Consider the following 13,807-nt stretch of genomic DNA (forward strand, 5'->3'; position numbering starts at 1 on the left):
ACAGGAAGATGAAATTTCAAGCCTATAATTAGAAAAACATTTTAATTTGAAATAATCAATAGTGAAGGAGTCCAAAAGGGATGGTGGGAGAAACTCTCTCCTTTCTATCTCGCCGCAGCCGGCAGGGGTCTTCAAAGGCTGTTAAAGGATTTCTAGAAAATATATAGCAAGCTCATGAAACCTCTTAAGACCTAAATTTCTTTCCACTCAGAAATCTTAAACCATCTATTTTGTTTGTAGAGGTTGTTCAACTGAAGGAATAACTGTCTGTTAAACTAAAAAAAAAAGTCAATGCCCTCAGCCTGAATTACATGCTACTGCTATATTCATTCCTTGTTTTCACTGAGTAATCCTAAATTACTTTTCATGGCACAAAAATTATTTCTTAGATTAATATATTGTTGCAAAATATATTTACTGTTAACTTTATTAAACAGATGAATTTTATTATTGCTTTATTCTTGAGATAAAAAAATTTAAACCAGTGATTTTCTTTGTGTGTTCTGTAGAAATCTGGTTATTAAATCAGAATGCTTAACATATTCACACAAGGAAAGAATTATAGAAAGGTCAAGCTTTCTCCCAAAGAAATGTGTACCTGAAAAAAGAAACCTCTAAACGTGTTAATGATGGTCTTAAATATTATGGTGTGGGTTAGGTCAGTTTTCTTATCTTAAATGAAACTTTTAAGATTGTATCAGTTGTAAATCTCATTGGACTATATTTTTATCTTTTAAAACTATGGTAACGGGGGAGGATCCATATAGAACTGAACTAAATAAAACCTACTTCAGTTCACTAAGGAGATTATCTCTCTTCCCCTGCTTTCTTCTCAAAGGAAGGGTTGGGAAATATTTTATTTTATTTTATTTTAATTCATTTTAGAGAGGAAAGAGAGAGAGAGAAGGAAAGTGAGAAAGAGGGGAGGAGCAGGAAGCATCAACTCCCTTATGTGCCTTGAATAGACGAGTGCAGGTTTTTGAATCAGCGACCTCAGCGTTCCACGTTGATGCTTTATCCACTGCACCACCACAGGTCAGGCCGGTTGGGAAATATTTTAGATCGGGGAAGACTAACAAGACACCTGTGTAGGTCTTTGAAGCAACTCTGATTTTTGGAAATATTATTTTTTAGACTTTTAATTTCTTTTCAATCAAGAATTGGAAACTGCAACAGTAGGGTTTATCCTTAAGAGAATCTACCTTAGGCCTGACCAGGCAGTGGCGCAGTGGATAGAGTGTCAGACTGGGAAACGGAGGACTTCAGTTTGAAACCCCAAGATCGCCAGCTTGAGCATGGGCTCATCAGCCTTAAGTGTGGGGTCGCTGGCTTGAGCATGGGATCATAGACATGGCCCCATAATCGCTGGCTTGAACCCAAAGGTCACTGGCTTGAAGCCCAAGGTCACTAGCTTGAGCTTAAGGTCTCACTCGCTCTGCTGTAGCCACCTGGTCAAGGCACATATGAGAAAGCAGTCAGTGAACAACTAAGGTGCTACAATGAAGAATTGATGCTTCTCATCTCTCTCTCTTCCTATCTGTCTCTATCTGTCTCTCTCTCTGTCTCTGTCACACATACAAAAAAAGAGAATCTATCTTAGGAAATTCTCATTTAGTAATATAACCTGCTGATACCAGTCATGTCTACTTTTTGTTGACTTGCTAACTGAAATCAGTGCTACTTAAATGCATCTAATTTTTAAGGGCACTCAATGCTCCTTCAGTTATTAATGTTAGCCAGTTGAGTCTGTCACTGAGAGCAGACATGTAGATTGGACATCTGGAATTGCTAATCAAACTTAAAACATTATCGTTTAAAACATTTACTTTTAACTTAATGTGTAGATAATGCCATATTGGTCATGTTACTGTACAGCTTCTCATTCTCAGTGTGTTATTATCTACTGACAAGAGCTGTCCTTAAGATTTTCCTTTATTAAGCATTCTGCTTACGTAATATGATTTTGATGTTTTAGTTGCCTGAGTCGATGTCTTCTTCTTCCAAATAGGAGAAGAGCTTTCTGGCAGCTCAGTTACAGGAAGTGAAGAACCAGAGTGTGCACCTTTTCCAGAGGCGAGATGACCTGGATGAACTAGAGGGCTTCCAGCAGCAGGAGCTGGGCAAAGTGAAACACATGGTGCGCATTCTGGTTTCTGTGGCTAATGTGGCTAGGTTAGTGATTTCGGGAGTCCCCAGGTTACGACACAGTTCTCCTACCACAGTGACGCAACCCGAATTTTGGTGTAAGTCGATACACATGCTAGCCTAAGTCACTTACCTATCCTAACACAGTTGCAAAATCATAATCTAGAACATAAAAACACAAACACACCATATTACTGCATATTCTCCTGTTGCGTGCATCCAAATTAGTTTGCCCACGTAGCCCGTAAGTACAATGCTAATGGCGTAAGCCAAAACACTTTTTAAGTTTTTATGGGAGTGAGTGTCATAAACTCGAAATTTTGTATGTTGAGACTGTCATAATCTGTGGACCCTTGTATTTTGATTTTGCTACTTGTCACTCTCTAAGTGCTGATAAATACATGCCAGGAGTCTTTTTTTTTTTTTTTTCATTTTTCTGAAGCTGGAAACAGGGAGAGATAGACAGACTCCCGCATGCGCCCGACCGGGATCCACCCGGCACGCCCACCAGGGGCGATGCTCTGCCCACCAGGGGGCGATGCTCTGCCCATCCTGGGCGTCGCCATATTGCGACCAGAGCCACTCTAGCGCCTGAGGCAGAGGCCACAGAGCCATCCCCAGCGCCCGGGCCATCTTTGCTCCAATGGAGCCTTGGCTGCGGGAGGGGAAGAGAGAGACAGAGAGGAAAGCGCGGCGGAGGGGTGGAGAAGCAAATGGGCGCTTCTCCTGTGTGCCCTGGCCGGGAATCGAACCCGGGTCCTCCGCACGCTTGGCCGACGCTCTACCACTGAGCCAACCGGCCAGGGCCAGGAGTCTTTGATATTAATCATATTTATATATTTTTTAATTTATTAAAGTGGAAAAATTCTCTTTGACTTTCTTTTTCACTACTGGGCATATAAGGCCACTTAGAAGCTCACAAAAATGTTATAAAAGTTGGCTTACTGGTCCAGATTGCTTAAAAAAAAAGTATATTTCTGCCTGACCAGGCAGCGTGGCAGTGGATAGAGTGTTAGACTGGGATGCTGAGGACCCAGGATCAAAACCCTGAGATTGCCAGCTTGAGCGCAGGCTCACCAGCTTCAGCGCGGGGGCGCTGGCTTGAGTGTGGGATCATGGATATGACTGCATGGTCGCTGGCTTGAGCCCAAAGGTCACTGACTTAAAGCCCAAGGTCTCTAGCTTGAGTTCAAGGTTGCTGGCTTGAGCAAGAGGTCACACGCACTCTGCTGTAGCCCCCTGGTTCAGGCACATATAAGAAAGCAATCAATGAACAACTAAGGTGTCACAACGAAGAATTGACACTTCTCCCCCCACCCTTCTCTCTCTCACTTAAAAAAAAAATTCTTAGTAATGGTTCAGTGAAACTTGATCTCTATGTCAGCTTTTAAAAAAGGAAGAAAGTCTGGGGAAAATGGAGCAAGAGTTGGAAACACGAACCAGAGAACTTAGTCACACCCAGGAGGAGTTGAGGATCTCCCATCAGATGTCATCAGACCTAAGGCAGAAGCTAGAAGAAGTGCAGAGACACTGCTCAACGCTGGAAGAGCAGAGGTTCTTGCTTGGTCTGTGGGGCCCGTGGGAAGCGGTGTTAGGGTAGCTCTGGCCATAACCCGCCCACCATTCCCCATTACTCATTGCAACACTTTCTGATCTTCGTTCTGGCAAAGCTTCTGGGCTTGTCCTTATCTACCTAGGTCTCAGGACCCTCACCTCCGAACCCTCACTTCCCTTCACCTGCCTACGCTCAGAACCCCTCCAGCCCTGCTGAACAATTCCATATGTTTTAGTTTCTAAGCTATTGAGAAACCAAAGGCAGATCAGGATTTCTTGCTTTAACCTGGTTGGAATTTTTCTCTTTGGGCTTCTGCTTCAGAGAGAGCTAAGGTATCTTCTTCGTTGATAATCTTCACATGGCAAATGTTTGCACCCCTGTCACATAAAGAACCATCTGTACCTTTTCTGTGGAAGATTTTGTCTTTGATGAGATATCCAAATTTGTTCATTGTCTTTCTTTCAATGAAGAGATCTTGCGACAGCTTCAAAAACAGGTGCAGAAAATAAGATCACAGCCCTAGAGCAAAAGGAACAAGAGCTCCAAGCATTCATTCAGCAGCTTTCCATTGATTTGCAAAAGGTAAGTAGAACAGAAACAAAAAATAAAAAACAAACAGGTAAGTAGAGTACTAGAAAGGACCGGCTTCCTAGAATTCATGAGTGGGGTAAAAACTAATTCTGTCAGTAATCTCCTGGGAGGGCTGATAAAACCTGTTTCTCATGTAGTCCACATTGCTTCATTCCTGGTCTAGCAAGACAGAAGTGGCCATGCAGCTGGACAGGGGTTGCTTAAAAGACGAGCTCAGTATTGTCTTGACAGGAATTCTCAAAGCACACATTTGACCTACTCAGATATGTCTTAAAATACGACATGGTGGATCCTGAGCATAAGAAAATGCAATAGTCCTGGTTGACGTGGCCCAAGTTGTACATTTGACGTTCCTGGCTCGAATCCGGTTTGTTCAATAGCTCATAAGTGATATCATTACAACAAACAAATACTGGTTTGTTTTTCCTTTTGGCCAACATATATTTATTGCTCTCCTGCTCTAGGCATGTGCTACATTCTGAGGATATAAAAATGAACATTAGGCCCTGACCAGGGGCTCAGTGGATAGAGTGTCAGCCCAGCGTTAGTTCAAGCATTGGCTCTAGGCTCTGAGGATAGCTTGATCTGAGTGTGTCAGCCTCAGGCACTAAAAACAGCTCGGTTGATTTAAGCATTGGCCCCAGATGGGGTTGACAGGTGGATTCCAGTCATGGTGCATATAGGAGTCTGTCTCACTATCTTCCATCCTCTCACTTAAAAAAGAAAAAGTGAACAATAATATTATTGATTGTAGAGTAGTATTTCTCAATGGAATGTTTCTTATCACCATTTTGAGCAGAACAGTTTGTACTATTTATTGTCCCTTGCATTGCAGGGCATTTAGCTTTCCTGTCCCGAGTTCTGAATGCCAGCAGCATCCTTCAGGCATTTATAGTCTAGCTCTTCCTCTCTTGTAACAAAACACCCCCTGAAGGGGTTACCATGAATCCTATCATCATTCCTTGAGAACCACTAATCTCACATGCAGGGGAGACTACAGCATCAGTACAGTACAACAAGATTTGTATAAATATAAGTCTGTATATCCTTTCCAGCTAAGTATTAGCAAACTTACAGATAACCTAAATGCAAAATAAGAGGTTATATACTTAATTCAAATTTATACAGTAAATGACAGAGCTGGATTCTAACCCAACGCTCACTCCAAAACTCATGCTTCTTCTTGACTTTTGCCTCACAACAAGGAGCACCCAGTAAATTTTAAACAAATGAACGACTGTAATACGAGGTCTCTTCTCAATAAACTGAAAATCTAGACACGTACTGTGGTTTTTTTTAGAGGCTTACAATTTTACTGTGGAATTCAAACTTCCTGTGACCATAAGAAAAAAATTCACAGCTCAACAAGTCCCAAATAAGTGAAATGGATTTTTTTAATTCAAAAGGTATGCTGTAGGGAGAGTGCATTTCCAGCACAGGAATCAAGAAACTCTTCTTGGAGGAACTGGAATTTCAAGAATGGATAGGACAGCAGGAGGCAGAGAAAGCAGAAGCATGCAGAATACGTTTTGGGGAGTGAGGATGGAGGGAATAACAGATGCAAAAGTTTGGGATTTGAGGGACCCTTTTATATCAAGCAGGACTATCCATTTTATAATTGGAAAAACTGTCCAGACTGGTTACACTTTCCCTCACTCATTCTAAATATATGATTTGAGCTTTACTGTGTGCCAGGCTCTATTCTGTGTTGAGTGTTAGAAAAAACTGTGGTAAGCAAAATGCATACAGCTTGTAGTCTAGAGGGGAAGTCAGACTTTAACCAATAGTTACATAAAAATATCATTACAAACAGCTACGCATGTGGGGGAGGAAAACTACAGAATACTGTGAGATCATATAAGAGGGCATCAGATTCTATCTAACTAACCTTGCAGTCACAGATCACCTTGTGTCCTGCCACGTTGATTAACTCTTTTTTTTTTTTTTTTGGTATTTTTCTGAAGTTGGAAACGGGGAAGCAGTCAGACAGGCTCCTGCATGCGTCTGACCGGGATCCACCTGGCTCACCCACCAGGGGATGATGCTCTGCCCATCTGGGGCGTTGCTCTGCCGCAATCAGAGCCATTCTCACACCTGAGGCAGAGGCCACAGAGCCATCCTCAGCGCCCGGACAAACTTTGCTCCAATGGAGCCTTGGCTGCGGGAGCGGAAGAGAGAGACAGAGAGGAAGGAGAGGGGGAGGGGTGGAGAAGCAGATGGGGGCGCTTCTCCTGTGTGTCCTGGCCCGAACCTGGGACTCCCGCACGCCAGGCCAATGCTCTACCACTGAGCCAACCGGCCAGGGCCTTTTTTTTTTTTTTAAGATTTTATTTATTCATTTTAGAGAGAGAGCAAGATGGGGGGGGAGGCGGGGAGCAGGAAGCATCAACTCCCATATGTGCCCCAACCAGGCAAGCCCAGGGCTCCGAACCAGTGACCTTAGCGTTCCAGGTCGATGCCCCAGCCACTGGGCCACCACAGGTCAGGCCAGAAGGATTTTTCTTTGTCAATTATTTGGATTTTTTTTACATAAATGATTTTGTCATCTGCAAACACAGACAGTTATTATGTTTTTTTCCCCCAATCTGTATACCTTTTATTTCATTTTCTTGCCTTATTGCATTAGCAAGGACTTCCAGTCCAGTGTGGAAAACGAACAGTGAGAGGGGGAATCCTTGTCTCATAACTGATCCTTGTGTGATATTAGCTGTAGCTAAGGGCCTGAATTAAAGCAGCCTTTCTTCATGTAGGATGTGATACACAGAAGTCTAAGTGGAAATTGGTCACTGATTCTTTTTCTGTTCCTAGCTCTACCTAACACAGTTTTCACTGGCTAGGGTCCCTCGTATTTCTCAAATTCACATTGATGTATAGTAGAATGTGGCTTTGAATCCAGAAGATCTGGGTTTGAATTCTTTATCTATCACTAAGGTGTGGGCTAGTCCCCAAGCTTCAGTTTCCTTGTAAATGGACACAGTGAAGGGTGGTTGTAAAGACTAGAGATAATTGGGCCCTGGCCGGTTGGCTCAGTGGTAGAGCGTCAGCCTGGCGTGCAGGAGTCCCGGGTTCGATTCCCGGCCAGGGCACACAGGAGAAGCACCCATCTGCTTCTCCAACCCTCCCCCTCTCCTTCCTCTCTGTCTCTCTCTTCCCCTCCCACAGCCGAGGCTCCATTGGAGCAAAGATGGCCCAGGCGCTGGGATGGCTCTATGGCCTCTGCCTCAGGCGCTAGAATGGCTCTGGTTGCAACAGAGCTACGCCCCAGATGAGCAGAGCATCACCCCATGGTGGGCATGCCGGGTGGATTCCGGTCGGGCGCATACAGGAGCCTGTCTGACTGCTTCCCTGTTTCCAACTTCAGAAAAATACAAAAAAAAAAAATGACTAGAGATAATGGGATGTGCTTGCACATGCTCTGAAAACTATAGCTGCTGTTGCATTATGCTGTTATAATTAATACTATTGTTGTTATTAACATTATTAGTAAGAGACCAATAAAGATATGTCAGTATGGCAAAGACTTGGTTTTGCCTTCCTGTCAAATTCATTCTTCCTTCTGTGTTCTCTGCCTTGTATAATGTTACCATTCATCCAGTCCCAACTCCCCACTACCATCATAGTTAAAGAGATAGACTGAAATAAGTGGGCAGCTGTTGGTTTGGGGCTAAGATATGAGATGCACAGCAGCTCTCTTGTCTCTGTGCTGGGAGCCAGGGTATGTATCAGCATTTGTTTTAGATAGTCTCTCTTTGGCCTAAGGCAGCTACATTGGCATACTTACTGCTTCACCCAGCTCCATGTGTCCAGGACCACTATTCTGTACGTCATCGTATGGTTGGGTCAGAGCTTCTTGTATGGGTTTAACTCTGCTGGATGTTGGCATCGGGGGTAAAGGTGTAGGTTCTGTTGGACTCTGGATTAATAAGGTTAAATATGTTTGTTGAGAGTGAGAAGAGAAGCAATTTTCTAGCTAGCAGAGCATCACAATACAACCTAATTATTGTAAGGAGAAGCATCTTAGCAGGGTCCTGGCTAGATGCCACAGAGGTAAGACCGTTGCTCCTTCCCAGGTTGGTTGCCTAAATTGGGGCGGGCATTTGCCTCTTGCTGCATGAGATCTGAACCAGATGCCTGAGAGGCATTGGGTTCTGATTTTGTATCTTCTGTGTCCCATTTTCAGGGAAGATTTCCAGGATGTCTGTTCTTCTGGAATACAGTTGAGAACAGAATTTAGGGAAACATAATGGTCCTTCCTAAAGAAGACAGGAAGGGAAGGAGAGAGGATTTATAGCAGGGGTTGGGAACCTTTTTGGCTGAGAGAGTCATGAACGCCACAGATTTTAAAATGTAATTCCATGAGAGCCATACAACGACCCGTGTACGTTACGCATTATCCAATAAAAATTTGGTATTGTCCCAAAGGACAGCTGTGATTGGCTCCAACCATCCGCAACCACGAATATGAGCAGTAGGAAATGGATGGATTGTAATACATGAGAATGTTTTATATTTTTAACATTATTATTATTATTATTATTATTATTTATTTTTCTGAAGCTGGAAACGGGGAGAGACAGACTCCTGCATGTGCCCAACCGGGATCCACCCGGCACGCCCACCAGGGGGCGACGCTCTGCCCACCAGGGGGCGATGCTCTGCCCCTCCGGGGCGTCGCTCCGTTGCGACCAGAGCCACTCTAGCGCCTGAGGCAGAGGCCAAGGAGCCATCCCCAGCGCCTGGGCCATCTTTGCTCCAATGGAGCCTCGCTGCGGGAGGGGAAGAGAGAGAGAGGAAGGAGAGGGGGAGGGGTGGAGAAGCAAGCAGATGGGCGCTTCTCCTGTGAGCCCTGGCCAGGAATCGAACCCGGGACTTCTGCACGCCAGGCCGACGCTCTACCACTGAGCCAACCGGCCAGGGCCACGTTATTATTTTTTTTATTAAAGATTTGTCTGCGAGCCAGATGCAGCCATCAAAAGAGCCACATCTGGCTCACAAGCCATTAGGTTCCCTACTCCTGATTTATAGTGTAATGTCATCTCTGCTTTCCCCTGCAGGTCACTGCTGAAACTCAAGAGAAGGAAAAACTCATCACACATATGCAGGAGAAAGTCGTGTCTTTAGAAAAGAGACTGGAACAGAACTTATCAGGAGAAGAACATGTACAGGAACTCCTGAAAGAGGTAATTAGCTCTCTCTGAGCCAGCCAGTGTGGGGAAGGAGAGTTCATAAAATCTAGTTTCAGGCCCTGGCCAGTTTGCTCAGTGGTAGAGCGTCAGCCTGGTATATGGAAGTCCTGGGTTCAATTCCTGGTAAGGGCACACAGGAGAAACAACCATCTGGTTCTCCACCTCTCCCCCTCTCCCTTCTCTCTCTCTATCTCTCTTTTCTCCTCCCACAGCCATGGCTCAGTTGGAGCAAGTTGGCCCCGGGTGCTGAGGATGGCTCCATGGCCTCACCTTAGGCATTAAAATAGCTTGGTTGCTGAGCAGCGAGCAACAACAGATGAGCAGAGCATCGCCCCATGGAGCGATGAGCAGAGCATCACCCCATGGGGCTAGCTGAGTGGATCCTGGTTGGGGCATATGTGGGAGTCTGTCTCTCTGCCTCCCTGCTTCTCACTTCAGAAAATAAAAAATCTAGAGTTTCAAATCCTGAGAGTGTTCAAACAGCTTGGTGAGAAAAGCACTCCATCTTTTGGTTGTCCTACCTACAGCAGAAGCAGCCTCATGTCACCTGTGTGTGACCTGTTTCCGTCAGGGACAGCTTTGTTCAGTGATGCACCCTGATCACCACTAAACCTCCTCTGTGGATTTACTCCACTTGGGCTGTCTTGTCTCACTGCTCTGCTCTCCTTCTTCCTTGTGTACTTTCCGCTGGCCAGGGAGCATAATTACCATCTGCTGTTGGCCTGAGCACAGTTGCCTTGGGCAACAAGTGAACTGAGCTGAAAGATTTCAGGCTATTGAGAGACTGACCTTTTGCCCAGAGGCATAGGTGAACGTGCTTTCTTGTCAGTTCTGAGCTCACTGCCCACATTCTGCTCCTTCTCTGTGTACCCACAACTGGCCTCACCATCACAAAGGTGACAAAGCCAAGGCAGTGGGCCTGGATTAGACCCTCACTTTCTGTCTTCAGTTACTTTCCACTAAATGTCTCCATCTCTACCCCACTGTTGGGTTTTAGGGCTTCCAGCAACTCTAGGCTAGTCCATATAACAAGTCTCCAGACTGGCCTACCCAGCATTAGTCTCTCCGCCCTCACCCTCTGACACAGTCCTACATGATTACTGCCAAGCAGGTCCTCCTAAGTGTAAATATCTCCCCCAATTCTTACAACCCACAGCGAGTATATAATGTGGGTGCTGGAGTGTAAACCAACTTCAGAACTGGGCTAGGTTTGTATCTCACCTCTTCTATTTATTTGTGACTGAAAGCTAGTAATATAATATAATCTCTTTGTCTTTATATTTTCCTCTGTAAAAAGGGGTTATTAATTGTACGAAATGCATAGAGTTGTGTTAGAATTAAATGAGTTACAATATGTGAAGTACTTAAAATGAGGTTTAGAACATAGCAGGGTGTTGATATACTATAATTCACCTGTTAATATTAAAGTTATTGTGCCATAATCATTATTATAAAGTTTAGTGTGCTTAGGAGTCACTTGGAGAGTTTGTTTGAAGTATATACTCTGGCCCTACCCTCAAAAATTCTGATTTCTGGAGTAATAGGCCTGAATTAAAGCCTCAAGTTTAACACACACACCCAAGTAAGTTTTAATGCCAGTTTGGACAGCTCCACTTTGAAAAATACTGCCTACAGAATTAACTCAAACTCCTTTCTGCAGCATAAAAAACTTCTCATGGTCTGGCCCTTTGCCTCACTTTCTGGTCTTGTTTTTTGACCTGAGCTTACCATCACTTTATCTTTCGGCAAGTTGTAGCTCCCCAAATGTCCCGGGTTGTTTCACACCTTCACTGGGCATCCCTCGTCTGTGTACCCACTGCCCCTAGCCACCTGGAATTAGGAAGCCTCGCGCTTCCCTGAGGCCTTGAGCAGCTCCTGCTCTGTACTCCTTGTGGACGCTATTGAATTATATTACCGTATTTCCCCATGTATACGACGTACCTTTTTTCTAGAAATTTGGGGTCTAAAACCTGGATGCATCTTATACAGTGGTTGTAGATTTTTTTACTTTCATTTCCTGTTTTTTCATGCAGATGAGGAGCTGTATGAATTTTTTTTTTTTTTTTTTTTTTTTTACCAAGACAGAGTCAAGAGAGAGAGACAGACAGACTGGAAGGCAGAAAGTTGAGAAGCATCAGTTCTTCATTGCGGCATCTTAGTTGTTTGTTGATTGCATGTTCATTGATTACTTTCTCATATGTGCCTTGACTGGGGGACTACAGCAGAGCGAGTGACCCCTTGCTCAAACCAGTGACCTTGGGCTCAAGCCAGCAACCTTGGGTTTTAAGCCAGCGACCTTTGGGCTCAAACCAGCAACCATGGGGTCATGTATAGGATCCCGTGCTCAAGGGTCATCCTGCGCTCAAGCTGGTGACCCTGCGCTCAAGCCGGAGACCTCAGGGTTTCGAACCTGGGTCCTCTGCATCCCACCCAGTCCAACACTCTATCCACTGTGCTACCGCCTGGTCAGGCAGGAGTTGTATGAATTTTATGATGAACAAAACTTGAGTTCAATAACTTTATGTAATACATTTTTTTTCAAATTTCGGGTCCCAAAATTAAGGTGCATTTTATACATGGGAGTGTCTTAAATATCAGGAAATAGCTTGACCTGTAGTGGCGCAGTGGATAAAGCATCGACCTGGAAATGCTGAGGTCGCCGGTTCGAAACCCTGGGCTTGCCTGGTCAAGGCACATATGGGAGTTGATGCTTCCAGCTCCTCCCCCACTTCTCTCTCTCTCTCTCTCTCTGTCTCTCCCTCTCCTCTCTAAAATGAATTAAAAAATATATATATATCAGGAAATATGGTATATAATTTTTTTGTTACTCTTTGTCTCAGCCTGAAGGTCAAAGAACTGTGTCAGATTTATCTGAGTATACTTTATTATATATGAATTTTATCTAAATTAGCTGTTTTTTAATGTATTTGTGTCCTTTAAGCCTTATGCAAATTATAGTATGTTGTATCATGTTGAATAAATATCAATGAATATTTATTCAATGGAGAGATGAGTTTCTAATTTATTTATTGATTTTAGAGAAAGAAGAAGGGAAAGGGAGGAAGGGGGAGAGAAAGGAAGAGAGAGAGAAGGAGGGGGAGAGAGAAAGGAAGGGAGAGAGAGACAGACAGAAACATCAATCTACTTATTCCTCTGTGTGCCCTGACCATGGATCAAACCCACAACCTTTGCGTATCAGGATGATGCTGTAACCAACCGAGCCATCAGGCCAGGGCATGACTATTTTCTTTGGCTCTTCTTTCCACTTACAGAAAACAGTGGCTGAGCAGAATTTGGAAGATACCAGACAGCAGCTTTTGACTGCCAAAAGCAGCCAGGCCAAGGCCATTGGCATTCTGGAGACACAGGTACTGACCTCTCTCCCCCGCAGTGACTGTAATGTGTGGTGCTAACCTGGTTAGATGACTTGGTGTGGCTGAGAATCCCATGTCAGAGGTTTTCTTTTGAAGGGACTATTTCTTGAATCTTACTTATAGAGTTGAATTAGTCATTTTTTCCTTTCTTTGTTGCATTATTATCATCATTGTTCCACAAAGTTGTAATCTTGTTTGTTCCTTTTTATCCCCATTTCTCTTCCTCCAATAGAAAACCATGTTGACATGGTTAATAGCAGTCCTCCTGTTGTTGGGTTACCTTGAAATGTGAGGCATTGTTTCATGTGTCTGTGACTTGATTGCTGTAAATGATGGAGCTACGCATGTGTCTTCTCTCTTACTCTCAGCGGCTCCGTCTTCTGTCTGTGTCTCCTACACTGTACTGACCTCTCCACTTTGTAGTTTAGCTACCAGATGATAAACAGACACACAGATTGCCTTTTTACTGTCCCCACAGATTACACGACAGTGAACATCCTTGTCCTGTCGTCTCGAGAAAGAGTACATATGACCTAACGTGACTAAATAGGACAAGAATGTTCCCAGCAGGCCGCACCTGGCTGTACTCCCCCAGCATACACAGGGGTTCCTTTATCTGCATCTGGGGGCTTTTCCAACATTGGCATTTACCAGCATTTTCATTTTTTTGCCAGTTTAAGGAGTGTGAACTGGTGGGAGGGACAGTGGGGCCCCTTGACTGAAAGCACTGATCCCATTTATGAGGGCTCCCCCCTCACGACCTACGCACTTCCTAGAGGCCCCACAGTAGGCTCTCAGCATGAGTTTGGGCGGACACAAACTTTCAGACCATAGCAAGCATTTCACTTTGTAAAATCTTATGTCCTGCCCTGGCCAGTTGGGTCAGTGGTAGAGCGTCGGCCTGGCGTGCAGAAGTCCTGGGTTCGATTCCCGGCCAGGGCACACAGGAGAAGCGC

The 13,807-nt window shown here is 44.4% G+C and overlaps 1 protein-coding gene across 3 annotated transcripts in view; it reads left to right on the forward strand.

Moving 5' to 3' along the window:
- Positions 1–13,807, forward strand: part of GOLGA1 (golgin A1) — a 50,981-nt gene that overhangs the window by 14,544 nt on the left and 22,630 nt on the right. For all 3 annotated transcript variants that reach the window (XM_066367163.1, XM_066367164.1, XM_066367165.1), the window contains exons 8-12: positions 2,009–2,137; positions 3,530–3,699; positions 4,171–4,282; positions 9,346–9,471; positions 12,750–12,845. In XM_066367163.1, the coding sequence (XP_066223260.1) occupies positions 2,009–2,137; positions 3,530–3,699; positions 4,171–4,282; positions 9,346–9,471; positions 12,750–12,845 (633 nt within the window). The remainder of the gene's footprint in view (positions 1–2,008; positions 2,138–3,529; positions 3,700–4,170; positions 4,283–9,345; positions 9,472–12,749; positions 12,846–13,807) is intronic.

Source organism: Saccopteryx leptura, chromosome 2, assembly GCF_036850995.1.
Source record: "Saccopteryx leptura isolate mSacLep1 chromosome 2, mSacLep1_pri_phased_curated, whole genome shotgun sequence".
Classification (NCBI taxonomy): domain Eukaryota; kingdom Metazoa; phylum Chordata; class Mammalia; order Chiroptera; family Emballonuridae; genus Saccopteryx; species Saccopteryx leptura.